General features: G+C 39.3%; 1 protein-coding gene across 2 annotated transcripts; it reads left to right on the forward strand.

Annotated features, from left to right (window-relative positions):
• Window positions 1-24,480, forward strand: LOC146382611 (ras-specific guanine nucleotide-releasing factor 1). 2 transcript variants are annotated; one of them, XM_084933394.1, is made up of 27 exons: window positions 1-821; window positions 5,225-5,331; window positions 5,560-5,707; window positions 7,574-7,666; window positions 7,741-7,994; window positions 9,656-9,735; window positions 9,849-10,042; window positions 11,637-11,746; window positions 12,026-12,144; window positions 12,595-12,755; window positions 13,436-13,499; window positions 13,770-13,912; window positions 14,012-14,094; window positions 14,188-14,436; window positions 15,908-16,278; window positions 16,384-16,503; window positions 17,857-18,027; window positions 18,110-18,216; window positions 18,433-18,545; window positions 18,650-18,719; window positions 19,391-19,494; window positions 19,578-19,662; window positions 19,760-19,957; window positions 20,044-20,123; window positions 20,222-20,339; window positions 20,420-20,488; window positions 21,880-24,480. In XM_084933394.1, exons 1-27 carry the CDS (start codon window positions 546-548, stop codon window positions 21,970-21,972), a joined length of 3,780 nt encoding a protein of 1,259 aa, XP_084789520.1. In that variant the 5' UTR covers window positions 1-545; the 3' UTR covers window positions 21,973-24,480. The 2 variants fall into 2 exon arrangements, with proteins under 2 accessions (XP_084789520.1, XP_084789521.1); XM_084933395.1 differs by having other exon boundaries at window positions 18,650-18,710.
• The last annotated feature ends 66 nt before the right edge of the window (window positions 24,481-24,546 follow it).

The following is a 24,546-nucleotide window of genomic DNA, read 5'->3' on the forward strand; positions in this document are numbered from 1 at the left end:
TATTTTCCATTTTCCTCTCCGCTGGGCCTCCTTGATCGTCTTGAGACGAAACCCAACTTATGCGGCATCTCGTCGAGACGTCCCTGTCCAGGGACCTGAAATCTGCTTTCCCAAGCATGCGTCACGTGACTTCACCCAGCACTGCCTAGCTGAGCACCAAGCCTACTGGTTTCTGGATATTTCATGTGAGAAAAGGACAAACCTCGAACCCCCTTTCCTCTTATCGTTCAGTCTGAGACAGTTTTGTTTTTTTTGCCTTTTTACCTCATCCTTTCCCCCCCACACCATCGGATAATGTGGACCTTCAAAGCGCTCGGAGTATGACAAAAGATTTTAGGATGCTGGACTTGTGCTCCTCGTTTTGTTTTGTTTAGTTAAATGCCAACACGGTGAATGCGTCGGACAGAGTGGACAAGCCTGCTGCTAGAGGTCCGCATTGAGAAAGTCAGCATCTTGCCTTTCTTTATTTGATTTTTTCCCCCGGAGCGACTTCAGAAGGATGTAACGACCGATCCACCTTGCGCATCTGAAGTGTCCTCATCAAAATGCAGAAGGGAATACGACTTAATGATGGTCATGTCACCTACCTGGGGCTTTTGGCAAAGAAGGATGGTACAAGACGAGGGTGCTTGAGCAAAAAGAGCTCAGACAACACGAAATGGCACACAAAGTGGTTCGCTTTGTTACAGAATATGCTCTTTTATTTTGAGAACGAGTCCAGTTCTCGACCCTCGGGATTATACCTGTTGGAGGGATGCACATGCGACAGGGCGCCTTCACCTAAACCTTCGCTGTCAGCCAAGGAGTGTTTGGAAAAGCAGGTACGGAGAGCGTGCGCGTGCGATCACGCACAAACAGATACACACGCACCGTCTTTTTCTGCTTTATTGTTTTGCAGACTTCCAGCTTTAAACACCAGTGAGGTGCAGCAATACATGCATTTTTTTTTCTTTTCTCGGATGCCTCTGAACTCCCCAAGCGCTTCTCTTATACATTCATTCTTCATATATCGCATCGCACGATGACCTCAAATCCAGTGCAGCAGAATAGCATGAGGTTTGCTGTATTGCACGTTATGTAATCCATGCATGACATTAATGATGAGGTAACAATATTAACACCTAATGATGTTACGGCAGCCCTGGCAGTAAGCAATGTGGTGCAGTGTTTTGCTTTGGGTTGCACCAAACCTGCGCTCGACCTAAAAAAAGAAAAAAAAAAGGGGGGGGGGGGATTGTAGGGTAGTTCAGCGGTGCATGAGTGCATGAAATGCAAATGGATTTCTAGCCTCGTGAAAACGATGCATTTGAATTTTTGGTTGGTCTCATATTTTGCTTTTTGACTTCCAGTTATCATGTTTTTGACGTTTCAGGGCGGAGAGTGCTATATCCTACCTAATGCCCCATCCAATAAAACGTGCAAAAAATAAAAATTAAAAATAAAAGTTGGGGCCTCAAGGTTTCCATCTTGTGGTAATATTTTGAAATTACACTTAAGGGTCAGGAAACAGCAGGGTGCCCGTGATCAGTCAGCACTGATCTCTGTGACCTGAATGAAATGGTTCAGTGTGGAGTGTAATGCTGGAGGTTACATTTGCATTAAAGGTGACAGCTGTCATATTTTACCAGAGCCTTTCACTCTAAAGTAGGCCATAAGATTTTTCAAATTTGAGTCCAGATAACTGCAGATGAAATATTTATTTAATCCTGCTTGATTTCCTCTGGCTCCTTGTTCAATTATTTTAGAGTGGAAAGGTTAACAGGCTTGTTAACACCGTTATTGTGATTAAACAGTCGAGGAACACGATGCTCCAATGCTGTCGGCTTTCCTTTGCTCACTCCAGGCTCTGTGCCTGACTCTGTAGGTAGGGCTGCAATCCAATGTGAGTCCAGGCTTTTCCTGTGAACAGCTGCCCTTGTGCTGACAAAGCAGAATGCATGCACACTGGTAAATGTTGTGCTTGCACAGTTGCTTTAAAAGCACCCCAAAGAAAGAAAAAACCCTCCTTAAAGATTAAAAAAAACAATGTCAGCAGTGCTCTTTTACGACTATTGTGCTGATTTAAATATGACTGCAAGCTCACAGACAGATAACATCTCTGATTCCTGTGAATCCTGTTTGCATAGTGCAGCAATATGGGGTGCACTAATATCTGATATCTGAAGCGTTGCTTCTCATTGTATACAAATATTTTAATCAGGAGAAATCACCTGCATCGCCTAACCTTACCTATAGATTTGTTGTTTAATGGAAACATTTTAGCAACCTGCCATAATCCCCACATTACATTTATCCTGAAATGCAGTTTGTGTGAAAATGATAATGCGTTTGAGCCCGAGGTTTCTATGGCAACCCTTATTTGCATCCTAAAGAATGATGCAGTTAGAAGAGGCGGGGTAACAGCGAGGAGAGAAGCAGTGTGTCTCATCTCTCCTATTAATGGGAGCGCTATCTGAGCTAAATTTGTTCCTCGCAGTACCTTGGAGGGGTCAGGGTCCAATTATAGAAAACACAGCTTGCTCACACTGGGTAACAGCATCGCATCAACCAGTATCACAGGCAGCCTCTGACAGCAGGATCTAAACTGTAATGTAAATCAGGGGATCTGATTAAGAAAAGACATTCTGGGGTCAGTGGTGTTTGTAATTAAAACTCGTCATGAAGCTGAAAGAAGGTTGAGTTCTAACTCTTCAGTCTAATGGGTATACGTTAACAAAATATTTCTGCAATAAAGCTGCTTGTCAGTCAGAAGTAACTCGAAAAGGTGTAAAAAATATTCTATAATTTATCGCAAAATGCCTAATTAATTATTTACCACTCACTTATGTACGCCACACAGCAGGACTGAGAAGTGAGCTGCAAATCCGTATCTAAATTAACTTATCTGTATACAGCTGAAAGTAAATGATAGACAAGCCTTAGTGCTGTATCTCATCTCATACCTGTTTAGATCAGTAACAATATTTAAAGGTGCTTGACTGGGACATGAACATAAATCAGAATAAATACAAAATGCTTAACATGACTTCACACCAGACAGTCTTAGATAGATCATGAGGGAAAACTACAACAACATACATGCCTCTCTGCCAGAAATAGATTTTCTTTGACGGTAGGATGAATACCTAATGAATGTGAAGATGAAAGAGCAGTCAGCCGTGAATAATGATCAGTTGCATGTTGATAGGTGCCTGTTGAACATCTGCAGGCCAAAGATTAGAGTCTGGTCAGACTCAGCGTGGCTGAAACGGTTCAGAAGAATGATGACAGTTCAATTAACTGAATTGTGATGTTGATTTTATATAATAACTCTCATCTAAACAAGTGTTTACAGGTAGAATATGTAGATATGAGATTAAAATAAAAAAAGAAGCAGCTGATTCTGAATTTTAGTATTGTGTACAGATTCTCTTGAAGTGTTAAAATGATCTATTATAAGTTCAGTTTTACAATCGCATTTAAATAAAAACACATAAATATTAGCAATTAAACATATCCTGTGATGCTACCATAATTCTTTCAGCTGATGAAGAAGATGTTTCCATTGTATCCTAACTGTTCATTTGTGTTTGGATATATTGTATATTTGAATACTGCAAACAAGCTAGTGATATTCAACAATTCAGTGCCCACTACAGATAGTTATGCAGCAGTCAGGGGTAGGTGTGGACAAACTGGACAAACTGGAAATCAATTAATTAAGAAGATCTAAGCAGGTTTAAACAAAAAAGTTAGCTAAAAATTAGACAAACGGATAACCAGTATTAGATAGACTAGATATTAATGATTACGATAGATGACTAATATACAAAAAGATGATACATGGTTGAAATATTGAGGAAAATTGCTAACGTATTAATTGTTAGCCTTAAATTACAGATAAACTGCAAAATAAATTTCCAGAAGTTGATTCTGTTCATCTGGACGTAGCGTTTTGTGGCGTTTTTGTGGGAGAAATGTTTTGTCACTTGGATGAGTGACGACACGTTTCTCCCACAAAAACGCTAAGTCCAGATGAACAGAATCAACTTTTGGAGATTTACTTACCTGGATGATTGAGCATGCATCAAGATCTGCCATTAAAATAAAAAAAAGAAAGACAGACAGAATGAATGTCAGGCAGAGCTAAGCTGAAATTTAGGTTATCTCAATATTTTAGGTCAGATGCCTTCCTTTTTTTATTTTTATTTTTTTGTATTAACAGAACAAAAATAGTGGCAGAAACAAGCTTCCATAGTTAGCTGCTAGTGCTAGTAGAAGTTGAAATAGTTTGCTAACAGGACAAACGTAAACATTGGGTAAACATAAATGATAAACAGAAGCTAGTTAGCTAAAATTACATTTAAACTGATATGTAACTGAATTAGCAGTTGAAGTGGCTAGATAAAAGTACAGAGATGTAGCTGAAATACTTTGCTGGGTAAACATAAGAATAGATGCAGTTTTATACACAGTAAATTGCTGTTAAATAGAGTAGTAGCAAAAAGTAGTGGCTGAATAGCGGAAATAAGAAGTTAATGGTTACTCTAATTGATAAGTGGTACTCAGAGGTATCTGAGATATTCTAAGTAGTAATGTACAATCCCCTTTTATTGTAGTTTGGTTTTTTTTGTATAAAGGCTAGGGAAGCTGGCTAACAGAGGAGTCACGTAAAAGCAGCCAGAAGTATTAACTTTTTAACAAGCAGAATTCAGGATCTGTAACAAAACGAGAAGCACAAAAGCTCTTCATTTCACCAGTCACAACCAGTACAGCGTGAAAGGGAGAATGGTGATCTAAAATCAAGTGACAGTGAAAAAAACAGCTGTGAACAACTGTTCACAATGACTGGAGTTGCTAGGAAACAGGTATTGCACAGTTATGTAATTGGCCGTGGCTCCAGCCTCCATGTCTTGTGGCATTTCCTCCTGGGAACCAGAGGCATCCCAGGAACTGAGCTGGGGGAGGCTTCCCTCAGTGTGCTCCATCAACTGCACTGGTGGGCGAGGAAGATGTGGCTTCCCCAGGCTCTGTGTGGTTTTTAAATCACCCACTTGATGTCTGCAGCAGCGAGGCAGTGAAACAAACAAAGCAGAGGAGAAGCTTCAGTCATGCTACTATATATAACAGATTTATCCGAAAGGTATCTGATAACGAGTGCTCCTTCCTGTGCGCAGCATGTGCATTGTTGTTGTGTGTTGGTTCTAACCGGAGCTCCTCACCCTCTCCTCGCTTTTTGTTTCAGTACTATTTCACAGTCAGCTTCAACCACGAAAACCAAAAGGCCCTTGAGTTGCGCACGGAGGATGTAAAGGACTGCGATGAATGGGTGGCTGCCATATCACACGCCAGGTAAAGCCATGCAAAGGCATATCAGCGCATCAGATGGTAAATTGGTAAAAGTTTCAAAAGTTTGGTTAAAATTTGAAAAACTTCACAGAATAACGCTTTATTTATAAGAAAGTCCTCGTTGCTTTCTTGATTTATTTAGTGAGATGAGACAGTGTGCAGTTAGATGACATTCATCGCTCCAGCTGATATACAAAACCATGTGGTTTGTGTGTTTTCATGTTTTTACAGTTACAGAAACTTGGCTACAGAGCATGAAGCTCTCATGCAGAAGTATCTTCATCTGCTTCAGATTGTGGAGACGGAGAAAACAGTTGCTAAGCAACTTCGACAACAGATAGAGGATGGGGAAATAGAGATTGAAAGGCTCAAGTCAGAGGTAATATTCACTGTGATTTCATTCTTAGTACTTCTCAAGAGTAGGAATGTAAACAAATACTCGGTCATACATGCTAACCCCCTCCACTTTGCTCATCCTCCTCAGTCAAACCAAAACGCACCGTCAGCTAAATTCATTTATTCCAGTAGAGTCCTTGAAGAACATCTCCTGTATTCATTTTCAATTACATTATTTTATTCTTGGACTCTGCTAGGCGTGATTCACAGTTACAGTAATCCCTATTTATGATATACTGGGTCATGCCCCCTAGTTCACCCTAGCAAAAATGGATCAATGTTGGATTTTATTAAAATAAAGGTACACATTTATTTTAATTAATAAATATGTATTCCTATTTATCCATATTATATATTCTGTATTTATCAATGTGTATATGTGTATATATGGTATATTTATGCTTATATCCTTACTATCATTCCCCTTTATTGTATCTGTAACATGCAACTTCTGTCGGTGCTGTGCTACTGGAAACTGAATTTCCCGGAGAAACCCACCCGAGGGATTAATAAAGTTTCATCTAATCTTCATCTAATCTAATCTAATTTCAGCACAATAGCATCAGCAAATTCTTGACAGTTCCTTAAAATATATTCACATCAGTCATATTAGTTTCACTTTGTATTTGGTGGCCAGTGTGGTCTGCCCTCCACTGTTTGAGACCCCCTGCTCCCCACGGACAGCTTTTTTCTGATTGGCTGTGCCTCATAAACTAAAGATTTAAGCAGCACTTTTGCGGCTGAGAATGACATCGTACAAGCAACAATTATAAAAACTGAACATTTAGAGCAAAAATAATTATTGATTACCTATCTTTAATATGAGAACTACAAATTTATAGTAGATCTAAATAAGCTACACATGTCCCCTCTCAGGAGTAACTGTTTGGACAGTTTGGGGCTTTTTATGACCTTACCAGCACCCTCAATACTAAAGGGAGCATTGTTAAAATATCCAGGATTTTGTAACTCTCTGTCTGGATCACAAATAGCCCAGGATTACAGGCTTTTCCATCGTCAGGCAAATGTGTGGCAGTCACACAAAATATCAGTCAGACCTGCTGTAAATAGACATCCTGGCACAATAGCACTATATTATAACTGATTCTTACTTTGCACTCTCATTCCTTTCCAAAAATTTGTCTGCTTTCTATCCTCGCTCCGACCTGCCAGCTCAACAAATAACAGCTGAGCCAGTGGGAAAACGATGGATTATGCTGATTATTGTTCTGTTTGTCTCATATGCGGAGACTAGTGTGAGAGGACAGAAATGAAAGCACACCCCCCGTCGCAGAGAAGAATCATGTTCAGGCCAACCTCTCTCCACTTTGCATCTCCTTTCAGGAACAATGCCTCCAGTAGGGCCATGTCCCCAGCTGTATTCTTCAGATCCAATAGTCATTTTACTTTAATGTGCAAATGTGATGCTTGAAATTGAATTAGGCCCTGAATATGCATGGACTATGCTTCATGTTGCATCTCTACTATGAAATTCAATGACAATTAACTCTCTCTGTCTACAAAGCCGAGTCTGGGTTTTTTCTGTTTTATTTTTTTGGCACTCTATCTACCGCCCAGTCAGCATACACACAGGACAGTTTGACTGATACATATTGCATTAAAATGATCAACATTATGACCGATGTAAATAAATATTAATCAACGCTACAGAGGAGCAGCCAAGTGAACACAGCTAGTTTAGTCAAGCTAATGTTTTAGTGTTGACAGTGCTGACAGGTCCTGTCCCGTCGATTCAGTCACTTTGTTTACATGCTGTTACAGTAAGTGAGAAGAAGAGGAGTGTGTAAGTGGGAATGACTGGTCTTTTTTGTGGTTGCTTCCGTGACAGATTGCTGGGCTGCTCAAAGACAACGAGAAGATCCATGCCAGCCCTGCAGCTGCTCCAACTGACGATGACTCTGAAATTAAGAAGATCAAAAAGGTAAAGCAAGCAGTCTGCACTTCTGCCTTGATTTCATGCATTTTCATGTTCTGAGAATGCACGGTCTATTGCAGGTCCAGAGCTTTCTGCGAGGCTGGATTTGCAGGAGGAAGTGGAAAACCATCATCCAGGATTATATCCGCTCGCCTCATGCAGAGAGCATGAGGAAGAGGAACCAGGTGGTGTTCAGCATGTTGGACTCGGAGGCAGAGTACGTCCAGCAGCTTCATATTCTGGTGAACAACTTCTTGAGGCCGCTGCGCATGGCCGCCAGCTCTAAGAAGCCTCCCATCACCCACGATGATGTCAGCAGCATATTCCTCAACAGGTTGGCTCATCCAGAGTTCTTCTCTAGATAAAGAACATAATCACAAGGACACATACATATAAGCCTTCACTTCACAGTGAAGTACAGCATACTGGCTACCAGATAATAATGCAAAACCTGATGATTGTTGGCCATAGCTTTTACTTTTTTGTGGTTTTTATGGCAACCAAAGCTTTTTTACTAAACAACAAAAAACAAAATAAAATCAGACAAAAAAGACACACACTGGTCACACTGACCTCAAACGAGCACTCGGGCAAACACAGCTTTCATAGAATTTTCCTTGTGTCTATTTGTTTTTTGTTTCGGCACCTGTTTGGTAATTTCTTGGCATCATCCAGTCAGGTTTGTGCCGAGTTGAGAGAAAAGGCACTGCTGAGACACTGGTTATGCTGATGAGGAAGCACTGTGCAGTTCTGGTCATCATTTTGGCACAAATCTGAATTTGTGTTATAATACATTACCTGTTATTGCAAATGCAGACATGGGGCAGTTTATGTGGCTTTAGCTGGTACACCTTAAAAAAAAACTATCTTTAATTTAAATTTTTTGAAAACTTTGAAGCTATTGTCTCATCTGTTCAGCTAAAGCCTGGTCATTGGTCTATAGAATTCAGGCCATAAACAAAAAACAGAAGGATCAGGTACCACAATTCCTGCCCCTTGTCTACATATTCTGCATATTCATGCATAGATATCTTTTAATAGATTACATTAGTTGTGAGTGTTTTGCCATGCATAAGTTTTAAATCTACTGCAGAATGATGCATCTGAAGCATTAAGATACTTTTTTTAATTTTAAAATGGAATATCATCTGCATTAATATACTGGTAACCTCAAGTGCCTGAATTTGTGTTTGATAAGTGAGCAGCTTTCAACAACTTGTAAAGCTACATACTCCCTGTGTATTGGTTTGAATCTTCAAAGCAGATCTCCGTACATTTATTGTGTAATAATATTGTAACAGATTATGTAGAAATCTTATTTGTTAGCAGTAATCCTGATAACAAGTCTGTTAAAGTAAATACTGGTTCAGTGTGTTGTTTAAACACTGTAAGCAATAAAAGTCAAAGTGCACAGTACAACGCCCCAACTAATAGAATGAGATCAAATAAATGCAGTGTGTATACTGGCTCAGAGCGACATGCTGAGCAGTAAAGAGAGGTTTGGGCCTCTGGATATTATCAGTGGTCTAAAACAAGAATCATAAATGTAAATACAATAATGATAAATGCAGATTACAGAGGCAGAAGCACCACGCCTGGTTTGAGGAAGAGTTATTCCTCATAGAATTTGGATCATTAATGTTTACTTTTGATAAGACACCTAGGATGACAGAGGATAACAGTCACACCTCTTCAAGCCCTGTACAGCTTATACACACCTGGCACAGCATGGATACCCTAGTTATTAATTATTTATACCTATGAACAATGCAACTTCTAAACAGTACACTGGTATTTAAAGACAACTAAATTTCTGTGATTCTTTTTAGAACTGTTATTTTTTTATGGTCTTTTCAAGACATAAATGGATCTCTTTAAATATGCAGTCAAACGTAATAACTGCTCAGGTTAAAATTAGGATTATTACTCTTAAAATCTTTATAGTCTGAGATTAGTTTCCCTAATAAATGTTTTTCAATCTCTACTTTATTTCAGTGAAACCATCATGTTTCTGCATCAGATCTTTTACCAGGGCCTGAAAGCCAGAATAGCAAGCTGGCCAACATTAGTCCTTGGTAAGAGTCATGTCTTTGTTGAATTTCATTACTTTATTCATAATGCACTCATTCAGATGTTTGTCAGAGTGCACGTGATGAAATGTGATTAAAAAAGTTTGATGTGTCTGCAGCTGACCTGTTCGACATCTTGCTGCCCATGCTGAACATCTACCAGGAGTTTGTGAGGAACCACCAGTACAGCCTGCAGATCCTGGCACATTGCAAGCAGAACCGAGACTTTGATAAATTGCTGAAGCAGTATGAGGCCAAGCCCGACTGCGAGGAAAGGACCCTGGAGACCTTCCTTACCTACCCTATGTTCCAGGTTAGCTCATTTGTCTCACTGATATACACAGGAATAAAGGCAGGCCCATTTGTTTGCTGCATAGGTGCAGCCTGGAGCCAGCTTTTGTTGTTAATTTTGTGCTCTCGCAGCTTGAGCCAAGTTCTTTTCTCCATAAATGTCACCCTTGAGCCATATATTTCACCAACCTAAAACTAGATGCCTTTTGCTATGCCAATGATGCCCAGCTGTAGCGGTTTGCAAAGCAGTCGGCCACTTTGTTTTGCGATTGCACTGCCTGTGAGTCAAATGTAAACAAAAGGGTCATCACTAAAAATCTAAAAGGCAAAATGTTAATCTTTTCTCCTTTTCTTTATGATGTAGACTGTTCCTATGTGTCACCTATAAAACTGGTACAGTATTTATCCCTGTTAATCTCTAAGAAAAACTTAATTACAAAGTAAAAGCACGTTCTTAGTGGGTGATCTTAAAGAGTAATAACTGAAATCCCTCTTTAGAATAGAAGTTAGACCCTTTTTATGCTAGTACTCCAAACTGTGGTAAAAATGCTTTAATAATTATGTAAATATGTTTAAAACCTGATTAGCCCACCTGCTACAGATTGAAATGATTGATTTTTTTTAGTGATGAGGCCAAAAAAAGGTGATCACCTATCATCTGCAAGTCTCTGATCTGTCTTATTCCATCCTGCAGTGAAGCACAGTCTTCACAGTCAAAGATTCAAAAAGACCAGTCAGAACTGGGAATGTTGAGTGCAGTCAAATACAGTGAGGTCCTTGAAGAAAAACTACTAGTACAAGTGATGTGAAACTGGTTCAACAGGTCACCTTTCAGTGTTAGGATGACCTGAAGCAAAGCAGCCAAAACAATACTGGAGTGACATCAGGCCAAGTCTCTGACTGTCTCCCGCTAGAATTCACCCCAGTATAACATCTTTAGAAGGACCTGAAGATGGTAGTTCGTGTGCACTTTTCATCCACTCTGCAGAAACTTGAGAGGGTCACCCACGAAGAATTGGCAAAATTGCTCACATCCAGGAGGGATTTGACTTCTCTAAAGCTGTAATGGCTGCCAAATGTTCAAAATGCTGCACTGAGTGCAACACATGAAACAGGTGACTACATTTTGAAGAGGCAGTGGCATTTATTAAAAGCTGTGTAACCAGATTTGACTGATTTCCACTTGAGCTAAACCAGTGTTTTCATTAATATTCTCTGGCCTGTTTACTGGACATTGTGGCTCAGACAGAATTTGGCTTCAAATATGCATATTGTAGCATTTATCATTAACAAAAGAATTAACAGGCATTCGTCTGCAGTGTTTCAGGATATCTTGATTATGTTTTCATGTCTATAAAAACGGTTGGTCTCGGAGCTCACGCTCCTTTCTGGCAAGGCACGCATTTTCCCCAACAGTCCACTCTGCTGGGGCCTGCTGCAGGCTGTGCTGTGTTGATAATAAATTTTGCTGATGAGTGTAGATTGTGCTCTCTACTGATCTTCTTCTCATCGTGCTGGCACATATTTATCCCTGTGTTTGTACGCTTGTGCTGTGCACATGAAAGATCTCGCAAGTGAGCACGACTCTCCTGCTGCTTTCTGTTCTGCCTCTCCAGATTCCTCGCTACATCCTTACTCTCCATGAGCTGCTGGCCCACACACCCCATGAACATGTAGAGAGAAATAGTCTGGACTATGCCAAATCTAAGCTGGAGGAGCTTTCCAGGTAAAACCCATAGCCCCAGATGGGCGTGGTATCTTATATGAGAGTGACGTCTTTTTAATTCATATGAACACAAATAATAGATCAGTCTAAAAGCTGTTGAATCTTTTTTAGAATAACCAAAAAAGCATGAAGAGATATTAACTGTAAAGATAAACACATACATTTTTTATTTAACCAAATATATAAAGACCCAATTTCAGCTTTTTTCTATTTGATGTATAAGCTCCAAATGAGAATGACAAAAAGGCGCTTTTTTGTGTTGTTTTTGTGCTTTCTTAGAATAATGCATGATGAAGTGAGCGAGACCGAGAACATCAGGAAAAACTTGGCAATAGAGCGCATGATTGTAGAGGGCTGCGAGATTCTCCTTGACACCAGCCAGACGTTTGTAAGACAAGGTAACTCTCATCTTTAAGTGTTGTACTTTGGATCCCAGCAGACAGCAGGGTCACAACAGAGAGAGGTTTCCTGTCCCTCCACATTTCTGACAGCCAGATTTTACATTTCCGGCACTTTATTGTGCAGCATGGCACAGAGCTGGCTCTCTCCTCCTCTCGGTCTCTCTCTGGGGAACAACACGTACTCCTCACTATAAGAGCTTTTAATTTCTAAGTGTAATTAGATGGGTCTGTGGCAAACTGATGATGAATCTGCAACTGTAAATGTCAAATGTCCCCAACAGGCCGTGATGGATAAGAAAAGAGAAAAGAGACGTGGTAGATTATTATTCCTCTGTACATATAGTCATGTACAGAGGAATGTGCATGTGCCTTTTCATTTTTGTATCTACATGTGTCTCTTCTTTGCTCCTCCTTCATTCTGTTTGGACTCTTTTTTTCTACATAAAGGGTCCCTCATCCAGGTGCCAATGAGCGAGAAGGGCAAGATCACCCGTGGGCGACTGGGTTCTCTGTCTCTAAAGAAAGAAGGGGAGAGGCAGTGCTTTCTCTTCTCCAAGCATTTAATCATCTGCACCAGGGGGTCTGGGGGAAAGCTTCATCTCACCAAGGTGGGCCTGAGCTGCTGAGCTGGCAGCATCACAACCTTTCTGCAAAAGTCTGGGACACCTGACCTAAAATAAACGAATTAACCAACACTCGATGGAATATTCACTACATTTGCTCAGATACTGTAGGCTCATTAACATGTGTGAGATTAGCAACCCCCCCCCCCCCATCCCAAACGTTTACTGAGAGGTTTTCAAATATTTTACATAATAATTTGCCAGATTTTTATGAAACTGAACCCTTCTTTTAATACCGTCTGTGGTTTTTCCACAATAATCATTCAAAGCTGTTGCTTCTTTATGCAGCATTAATGAAGTCTTCATTTTTAGTGATAAGGTTTGCCCATATAAGAGATCCAGATCATATCTAAAACCCTTCTTTGTCCAGCTTAAATATTTGGAATAAAAACAAACTTCCTTTTATGTATTTAAACTTAAACCTAAATATTCTGAAAGGATAAACTAATAGTAAAGATGCCCTAAATAGCATCAGATGTACCCTTTTGAAGGCTTTGTGTGTTTTGCCAAGCTGAAGTTAAGGATACTTTGGAGAATAGGATGAGGATGAGGACATTTATCACCTCTATATATGAATGACACATATTTTTATGCTGATGGAACTGATTTTTTTATGTATGCACTACATTTACTACATCTACATGTGTATTGTATGCTGTTTGCAGAACGGAGTAGTTTCACTTATAGACTGCACTCTTGTGGAAGATCCTGAGGGGACAGATGATGAGTGTGAGTGTTTAAATATTTTCTTATAGAAATGTGCTTCATATGTACTCTGTTTCATGGTTTAAATAACTGATGAATACTAGAGGAGGATAGCTTTGTTAGAACAAATGAAAAATAATGCTCCAGTAAAGGCAGGCGGTACTATGAAGTGCACTACTTGTTTTGGGTAAAAATCTGGCACTGTACAATCACATATGACATGTTTATGTCTTTACTGGCTATAAATGAAATATATAAGGAAAATGACAAAAAGTCTTTGTGTTTGCCTCAAAGCTAAATCAGACAAGAGTGGTCAGGACATGGAGCACCTGGACTTCAAGATTGTTGTGGAGCCAAAGGACAGCCAGTCATTCACAGTCATCCTGGTAGCCTCCTCAAGGCAGGAGAAGTCTGCATGGACAAGTGACATCAGCCAGGCATGTCAATGCACATCACAGTCTTCCAGCAGTCAGTTACAGAAATCACTAACATTTCCTCTGTCCTGTTTCTTTACTTCAACTGCATGTGTCCTGCAGTGCATAGACAACATCCGCTGCAATGGCCTGATGATGAACGCCTTTGAAGACAACTCCAAAGTCACAGTGCCGCAGATGATCAAGTAAGCTGCTTCTTTACATGTAACTTGGTGAAGCTGCTCCCATTTTTTTTTTTTTTTTTTTTTTTTTTAGATTTGTATCTGTTTTCTTAACAGGTCAGATTCAAGTCTGTACTGTGATGATGTGGACATCCGTTTCAGTAAGATGATGAACTCCTGCAAGGTGCTGCAGATCCGCTACGCCAGCGTGGAGCGTCTGCTCGAGAGACTTACTGATCTCCGTTTCCTTTCAATCGACTTCCTCAACACCTTCCTGCATTCCTATCGTGTGTTCACCACTGCTGATGTGGTGCTGGATAAACTCATCACCATCTACAAGAAACCCATCAGTGCCATTCCGGCCCGGTCAGTCACTTTACATTTGGACAGACTTGAATGTTGCAAGGTTGTTGACAGCACTTACCACGGACAAACAAATCTTATTTGAAGTGTGTGGCATCCCTCCAGACCTTGCCAGCCTGAAGATGAGATTGATTTATTAGGATGTGAAGCTTTGTCATCCTCTAATCAATGTGAGGCACATATAGGAACAAAAGTTCTGTGGTTAATATACAGAAATTTTTTTGTTTGTTTTATTCATAGAATTTCATGAAATTACACAAAACATGACAGGAAAACTATAAAAAGATATTGACCAATTTGATGAGATGGGTGCTGCATTTTTTTCTTAATTGCTGGGTTTGTGTTGCAAAATGCATAAACTATACTTTTACACAGTTAACAATATATATATCTATCTATATCTATATATAGATATAGATAGATATAGATATTGCAACTTAGGAGTCACTGACTTTAAAAAGCATTCCAAGCAACATCCAAATATCCATATTTTCCAGTGGTCTCATGTTAAATGAGCATGGAGCTTGGTGGTTTGCTGTGTTTGTTTTGTTGTTTCTCGCACATCCTCCTAAGTGCAAACTCAGTCAGTAAAGTACCCCATAATTAATTATTTTTCAATAATCTTTTAAACTTGACAGTAGTGGTTATAGTTGCTTTCATTGTATGGTGCAAATTTAAATTTGATCATGAATTAGAGGCTGGACATGTAGAGGGTGCAGCATGCGTGTAGTGTTCACGGGTATTTGTTTCTCTGTGTTTGTGTACATAGATGCTGTATGTGACACTGAAACGATTAAGTCTATTGATCTTTTGAGCTTAGCGTGTGTATATACAGAGCTTGTTTTATTGGTTAAATCCAAACACAGAGACTTAGCAGATGTGGCACTGCTACAAGGCTATGGTGACTCTGTTTCACTGTATGTTATGTACATATCAGTGTGTATTGGTCCAGTCCATCCTGCTTGTGTGGGAGTGTCTCAGCCGGGCTCTGTCACTCTATGGCAATCAGCCTCAGTGCTGCAGGACCCCACCCTCCTGCAAAAGATTGCACCGGTGCTAACTCTCTGCTCTGCATGCCTAGACTAAGGGCCCTGCTGTGGAACTCAGATCAGGGCTCTCTATATCCACACCCTGCATTATGCTCTCCCGTGGCGCTTGTCATGTCACTGAGAGACACCTACTCTTGGCTGCTTGTGTCAGCAGCGGCCATGCGCACTGTCGCTCACTGTGCTATTTATGGGAACCTGTGAGGTCGCCAGGAGGCTGGCAGGGAGTGGGAGAGGGTTTTCTGAAACACTGCAGTCAACCGAGACATAGTTGAAAAGAGAATTCTGGTTGCAGGGCTGACTTGGTTTGCATAAATTATTTCAGAGGTTCTGTTTGTTTAGCTAAGCTCCTAAAATATAGAGTATACTTAACCAAATAAATAAATACGTGCCCTAACGTCTAATGTTTATATCCTCCCCTGATGCAGGTCACTGGAGTTATTCTTTGCCAGCAGTCAAAATAATAAACTTCTTTATGGCGAGCCACCCAGCTCCCCCAGGGCTAGCAGAAAGTTCTCCTCCCCTCCTCCTCTCGCTATTGCCAAGAACTCATCCCCCAACCGCCGTCGCAAGCTCTCGCTCAATATCCCCATCATCACTGGGGGCAAAGCTCTTGACCTGGCTGCCCTTAGCTGCTCCTCAAATGGCTATGCAAGCATGTATTCCTCCATGTCTCCATTCAGCAAGACCACCTTGGACATCAACAAACTGTATGTGTCCAGCCCGATCGCGAGCAAAATCTCTGATGAGGGAGAAGACAAGAAGGAAAAGGTGGACGACCCCTCAGCATGCAAACAAGGTGGGTGACTTGTAGCCATTCAGAGTACAATTTGAACTCTGCTTTGCTACAATAATGTCTTTAAAAGAGCTTAATACTTGCTGCCGTTTGCTTGTTACGATACAGATCTCTCTGTACGAGAAGAAAGTGATAATGATCAAAACCAGAGCGATGACGGGGATCCAGAAGCTTCTCCTACCAAATCTCCAACTACACCAAAAAATATCAAATGCAAAAACTCCTCAGGTAGATTGTGTCTTAGTCTTGTACATGATTTAAAATGAAATGTCGAGCTTATAAATCACTTTATACTGTTACACTGGGAAATACTTGTATTTAACCTAGCTACATTTCTAAATAAAGAGATCAGGATGTGCACAAATAATACTTGTGTCAAAATACAAAACACACAAAATTCTGTTTCAATGAGAGCACATGTACCACACTCGCCCACTGTTAAAACCTTCTGTTTAAAATCAGCAGCCAATCAGAAGAAAGTTGAATTAAAGTAAACAGAGCTAAAGTGGCTTCTTTCAGAAAGAGGGCCAACACCAATGCCCTTATTTATCCCATATAAAATAAGATTATTTTGAGTTTTGAATCATGCAAAACTGTTCACATAGAGTCTTAAGAACTAAAGAACTAGAGCAAAATACGTTTGATTACACAGACAGATTAAAAAAACTGCAGAGTTACTCAGAGAAAGAAAATTCTGCCAAAGGTAATGACTTGTTGCTTCTTCTTTTTCTTTTAAGTAATCTAGATCCACAACAGTTTTTATCAGCTTCTTCCTCAGCACAGGCTCCATGTCTTGACCAAATTTCATAAAATGTTGATTAACTGTTTTTGTGTAACCTTGCAGATAGACAGATGGCACTTGACAAAAAAAAAACCCTTGCAGCTGACAATACTTGCCGTCAAGCATATTTTACCATCTGTAGGAGAATGATGAATTGTTTTACTCTTTAAATAACCCCGTTTAGCCATATGCTGTCATATTTCTATCTGGAAAAAAAATATGCCACTGTGGAACATAAGTAACATGAAATATCAGTCGTTCGATGGTTATGAATATGTGGGGAAAGCCAACGCTTGGCTTCAGTAGGTGTTAGGGAAACTTGTGTCATAGCAACTACACTGAGAGCGTGTTTTCCCTACCGCCCCCAGTAATGAGGCTGTTTCACTGGAGCCAAGATTATCTTTGCCTTTCAAATCTTATGACAGAATTATACAATATAAGTTTTTAAAACGAAGCGTTATCTGGAATATGTGAAATAACTGGAATAGTGAGGCAATGTGTGGGATTATTAGCAGCCTATGATCCGTGTTCCCAGGATTTATACATCGAGGAGTGCAGAGAATCTGTTGATTCCTCTGTTATGCTGATATTTAGTGGCTATATTTAGCTGCAACCATCTTGAATATCAAAGCCTCTTGTAAAGGAAAGTCTGGAGGGAAACTTTTGCATTGGCCTGCAGTGCTCCCTAGTGGAGGTTTGTGAAATGAAAAAACAGGCCATCCAGCTTTATGTGTATATTGAGTTATAATAATAAATATACATTTACGGCTTGTATTTTTTTAAACTGTCCTTGTGTGTAGAGTTTTCCCTGTTTTCCTACAACAACGGCATGGTGATGTCATCATGTCGAGAGCTGGACAACAACCGCAGTGCTCTATCTGCTGCCTCCGCCTTTGCTATTGCTACTGCTGGAGCCAATGAGGGTACCCCTACCAAGGAAAAATATAGACGGATGTCCCTTGCCAGTACAGGTATATTCACCAAGAAAGTGTTGGGCAATACTCTAAGCTTTATTCTCCTTCGGTGCCTCTCATTTAATGTATTTTTTTGCAGGTTTTCCAACAGATCAGAGAAATGGAGACAAAGAGTTTGTGATCAGACGAGCGGCAACCAACAGAGTCCTGAATGTGCTTCGGCACTGGGTGTCCAAACACTCTCCGGTAACGCATTTCATAGCAGAGATGTTAACACAACATCCTGGCATATTTTCTCCTTAACAGAGGAAAGAAATTGTTTTGGAAAATAACTTAATAAAAATTTGAGAATATTATCCACACAGAATAAAACAAATTCAAAACTAACCTCATGAGCAGTGATGATCAACGACAAAATCTACAGTTTTCTATCATCCGTGTGTGCTGTGTGTGCCTCTCTAGGACTTTGAGAGCAACAATGAGCTGAAAACGAAGGTTATTGCCTTCTTGGAGGAAGTGATGCATGACCCTGAGCTGTTGACTCAGGAGAGGAAAGCGGCAGCCAACATCATCAGGTACCGCTGAGTGCTGTTTGAGTGAAAGAGGGATTAAAAGGCATTTTACTGGGTCATTAAGCTGTACATCTTTCAGAGGTTGACCTTCTTTTTCATGTCATCAGGACTATAACTCAGGAAGATCACGGTGACAATCAGATCGCGATAGAAGACGTGACACAACTGGTAAGTGAAGTGAGTAGCTGCTGTTCGTGGCTCTATTTGAAATCAATCCTCTGCTCACTTGGCTGCTCCCATTATAATAGATGCTGAATATTTTTGATCAGTTATGAGACATAAATTCAGCAAACAATTAATGCATTATGTGATAGTTAGCAGATGGGATTCATTAGACTGGAATCTTGACGGTGCGTGAATTTGCACATATGTAAATGTTGCTCAAGAGTGACAAGCAGTGATTTCACAAATGCCACAAAGTATTTTTAGATACAGGTTCAGGAAGTGTAATCGAATATATTTATTATAATACTATCAGCTAGATGGGGGTTTTTTCCTGCCTGAAAAGATGACAAATTCAAAAATAAATATTGAAATACAATAAAACAGTTAAAGATTTCTTTTGTATATATTTTGGTGTCCTTGATCACAGAAACTTTTATGAAAATAAGACAGTCAATAGCACATTTCAGTCTAGTTAAAAGTCACTTTACCAGCACTTGACAAATTGAAGATGTAAAAGTAAAAAAAAAAAAAAGATTTAGAGGCGAAGGTGCATCAAAACCTACAGAAATACCTAGTTTGGTAGATTATTTATTGTCATGTGAAAACAAACTAAAGTCAAGTTAGCTAATTTAGATAATTTGGGATCTGTTTTATTGTTTTTTGGGGCTGTTTGTGTCTTTCAGGTGGGAGGAGGGAAAGCTGAGACCTTCGAAAATCACTCAGCAATGGAAATTGCAGAGCAGCTCACTCTGTTGGACCACCTGGTGTTCAAGGTCATTCCATACGAGTGAGTGTCATCACACCACACAGCCAGGAAGCACGAACACACCAATACATGCTTCACTTCTTCTTTGCTGGTTTGCCTCACAGGGAATTCTTTGGCCAAGGCTGGATGAAGAATGACAAAAATGAGAAGACGCCGTATATCATGAGGACAACGAAGCACTTCAATGACGTACGCTCCAGTCAAAAAGAGCTCTTATCACATATCGAACCCTTCTATCCAAAAGTAACATGAAGTCTAAACTACTTGTTTCTCTTTTTTTTGTCAGATGAGCAACCTTATTGCCACGGAGATCCTCCGCTGTGATGATGTTGTAACCCGGGTAGCAGTCATCGAAAAATGGGTAGCTGTGGCCGATATCTGCCGTTGTCTACATAACTACAACGCCGTTCTCGAGATCACCTCATCACTGAACCGCAGCTCTGTTTTCCGCCTCAAGAAAACTTGGCTCAAAGTTTCCAAGCAGGTGCGTGTCTCTATATGCATTGCTGCTAGTCCCTGAAGTGCATGGTATTGTCACTGAACGTGTTCATTATCACCATTTTTTTCTAGACTAAAGCACTGATTGACAAACTGCAGAAGCTGGTCTCATCAGAGGGGAGGTTCAAAAACCTCAGAGAGGCTTTGAAGAAGTGAGTTCAAGGACATAGTTTCAGACTGGATCAACAAAGCAAACAAGCAGCACAAGTGGATGATAAGTGGTTTTTATTCTCTTTTTTTTTTATTCTAGTTGCGATCCTCCCTGTGTGCCCTATCTGGGGATGTACCTCACTGACCTGGCTTTCATTGAGGAGGGAACGCCGAACTACACCGAGGACAACTTGGTCAACTTCTCAAAGATGAGGATGGTGAGATGTTAGGCGATTCCTGATATGAAAGACTTGCGCTAAGTTTGTGTCACTGACATCCTTGCTTCCCTTTTTTCCAGATTTCTCACATCATCAGAGAAATCAGACAGTTTCAACAAACAGCATATAAGATTGACTTGCAACCAAAGGTAAATTAATTAATCGCAAAGACCACAAAGCAGTAGTTCCCAACCTCTCTGACCACTGACTACTTGAAGAAGCTATTTCTAATATACGAGCTGCAATCAAAGATTTCAGAGACTGGGCCTGTAGAAAGTAACAGTGGTACCTGATTTAAACCTGGGCAAAGCAAGCACTTGGTAACAGTGGAAACAAAAAACTCCCTTTTAACAGGAAGAAACTTCCAGCAGAACCAGGATCAGGGAGGGGCAGCCATCTGCTGTGATCAGTTGGGGGTGAGAGGAGGGAGATAGAGATTAAATGCAGAGTGATGTATAAACACACAGAGTGAAAGTAGTGTATTTTTAAGAACATTAAAAATACTGACAGAAAACATCTTAAAGTGCACAAAGCATAAATGTAGAAAAATTGCTCTTTGTCTCTCCTGACCTAATGTGTTGTTTTTGGGAATGAACTGAACTTATTTCAGAATAAGAATCAGAATACTTTATTAATCTCTGAGGAAATGATGTGGTCACAGTTGCTCCAAGACAGTAAGAACAGGAAATAACTAACTTAAATTTGATAATATAAACTTACAAATTATAACAGAATAAGTCTAGCTCTAAATATAAATATCTCAGTATATTACACAAATTAAATATATAGTTGACACCTTTTTTATCATATTGACTTTGTAATTTTCTTTGTAGATGATGTGATATTAAGCGTGTGGAGAATGGAGGAATTGTACAGCGAGTTAGCCACAAGCAGGAATGAATTCCTGTGTTCTAAAAATTGACGTTTGGTCACAGTACAGATTTGAGTTTAATGATGAAGTCATAAATAAAAGTTGGATAAAGTGGGACAAAAAATAGCAGGAAGCAGTTTATGGCCATGCAAGGAGACACCATTGAATAGAGGTTAAAAAAATAAATAAATAAGGTTTTGCTTTCATATAGGCACTCTCTGAGCTGTTCGATTGCATCTTGTAAATGCAAAGGCTAAGTTCCTCTATATCTTTGCAAAGTATTTTTTTTTTTAGAAAGAAACAGGTAAAGTCCTCCAATAACAGCAAAAACGTGGGATGTTAGTTTTTAATTTTCAAGGTGGAAATGCTTCAAAGAGATAAGTTATGAATGCTTGGGACCCTTTTAGATATATTGCATAGCACTGTTTTGCCCAAATAGTGATTAATGTTTTGTGTTCTTGTTTGTATTATATTATTCAAATAAATCTAAATCAGGCCAAAGTAACTCATTAGTTCACATAATCAAAATTTACAGTATAAACATAATGATACTGATACTGAGGGTTGCAACTAGTAACTTGCTTCTGTTTAGTATTGTTTAAACTGTGAAAATAGTAAATATAATCAAATAAAAAGTCCTTAAATTTGCTTCCCCCCCCCATATTCTAGGTAGCCCAGTATCTGCTGGACAAAAGCTCTGTTCTGGATGAAGAAAGCATGTATGAAGCCTCACTCAGAATTGAGCCTAAAGTGCCCAACTGATGGGGAAGGTGGCCCTCCATATTATTTTCTTTGTTAATATTACACATCAGTTAACATGCACATCAACATTTGTATAGCTGTACATGCTTAAGATCTTGCTCCTCTGTACAGTAGATGTTTAAGGTTGTTTGACAACATAAAACATTTTAGTGTATATTTTTCCGTGTATGATTTTTGTTGTTGCCATTTCCACAATGACACCTGCTTGAAGGATTTTTTTTTTTAAATTTCTATGAGTATTTCAAGAACAATAATAGAGGTCACTTTAGCTGCATGCAACCGTGTCTTCTACTGTGACCAATGACATTATTTTGCATCATGCCATACTGTGTCAAATTTGCACTTCGAGCACTCGTGTTGCTGGCTGTTGTTCTCTTGGCTTGAGTTTTATTGATGACTGAAGTTCTCTGCAACCAATGTAGCATTGTAAAAAAAAAAACTAAAACAAAAAAAATACTGCATAAAATCAGGTAAAAGAGCACAGAGAATATAATTAAAGGTAGAGAACAGTGATCAGTGCAACTGACAGCAAGGTATACAAAGCATATGTGTCTCTGTGCTTCCCGAACCAAAACAAGAAGGATTTGTTTCTTCATTTCTGCTCACTATTCTAAAGACAGGGGTTCCCAACTGTGCTAACCACACTGAATGTTTTCCTACAGTGTAACTGTGGAGCAGTCCAGTATGTCCAACCAGATATGAAAGTGAATAGAAGGTAAAGGTTCTTGTTGAAGTTATTTGCTGAATGAGAAAAATTAATACAGTCCACAGGAAGGTCAACTCTGTGAGCTAAATGCTAAAATTTGCATGCTATATTTGCGAAGTTAACTGAACAACAAGCTCACCACTGTAGCTTAGCTTGTTAGCATGCTCACATTTTCTAATTAGCACTAAACGTATATTGAAAGCTTACAGGAATGTTATTGGTTTTGCAAAAATCAGTCAAGTATTCACCAAAAATTGTAAATATTGTTCTAAAAGTTGGAAAGTTAATGGACCAGTTTATCCTCTGTTGTTGTTGAGACATTTTATTAACATCCACTGATGTAAATCACTAATGTGAGTAAGCTTTACCCTGTCGACATCATTGAAATCAGAAGCAAATGTGCTGAGATGTGCCAAAATATTTCAGGCTGAGCTGCGAAAAATCGCACTCTTGTTGCTAGAGCCATCAGCTCAGTCTACATATTTATACTGATACATATAGCTGATACATATAGACCAAATGTGACAAATGGGACATGATGTGCAGACACAATCTGTACACACTTAATTACCTGTAGAGTTTTTTTCTTCTTCTTCTTTCTGTCAAGTAGTAAATGTTCTAAAGCTGGTAATGATAAACGATCCATAGGTTGGGAACCTCTTCTTTAAGTTAAGTTTAGCTATAGGATAATACAGTTTCTCAGTTGGCACACGAGGTGCCTAAAGTCTCCTGAGTTCACTTATAAGCTGTGTAACAACATAGAGTGTTAAAGAAGTGAGGTTTGTGAGGTTTAAGGTGACGGATTTGTCACCTGCATTTTTGTTACACTTAAAGTGCACCAGTACAGTTCAATGAGTTTCCCCCTTTATGCTTGAACTTTTTGGTCTTGACTTGTTAAATTGAAACTCATGGGAAAGAAAATCACACGCAGTGGTTAAGTGTTGTACCTTCAGGTTCGGGTTCTACTTCTGTAGAGTAAAAGTTTGTTGCTCTTCTGTAATCAAAAGACAATCTGTCCTTTTTGCTGTTCCAGTGATTGTGGAACATGACTGTATATCACTCTGTTATATGCATTGCTGTTAAAAACTATGATAAAATGTATGTGAATGACCTCTGCCTGCAGCATTCAAACACTATTTTTGTAGTAGTATAAGAGAGAGTGACCTGCTCTTTATATGAACATGGGAAAGTATTTTGTACTTTGTTGTTAATTCACTTCACTGAGATGCGCTGTACATTTTGTACATGCAACCTGGCATATTTCTCAATGTGGAACAGTGTAATCCTCTCAAAAACAAGTTATATCACAAGCTTAACACAAAACGCTACAACAGTGTGGTCTTGAAACCATAACTTAGAGGTAGGAGAGCAATTCAAAGTGTTTTGCATTTATACTGTAATCCTGTCTATAACCATTTCTGTTAGCAGGAATATAGTAACGTAGTGCTTATTCTGTGAATATTTGTATGTATTTTTACTATGTATGTACAGTACACTTTTGAAGCTAATGTGGTAGGCATGCAACACCTTCACAGACAGAATAATACTATATACTTATACTGTATACACTTATAAATGCACATACTCTTATAAGGTATATAAACAAATAAACATTTTGCTGTAAGCAATACCCAATGGTATGAAAATTATCTTTCAACCCTCATGTTTCCACAGCTTAAGAAATATTCCCAGTTTTGTAAGGAAAAAAAAGATTAAAAGAAGATGAAGAACATAACAACAAATAAACAAAAATATGTTTCCCAGTTACCTCTTGATAATAAATTCATTTTATCTCAGGGGCATTTTGTCTCAAGTGTTTTTGTAGATCTTGTATCAGTTGACATGCTCATCTAATATGATGAAATAAA

This window comes from Perissodus microlepis, chromosome 7, assembly GCF_051167445.1.
Source record: "Perissodus microlepis isolate ML-2025 ecotype Zambia chromosome 7, ASM5116744v1, whole genome shotgun sequence".
Taxonomy (NCBI): Eukaryota; Metazoa; Chordata; class Actinopteri; order Cichliformes; family Cichlidae; genus Perissodus; species Perissodus microlepis.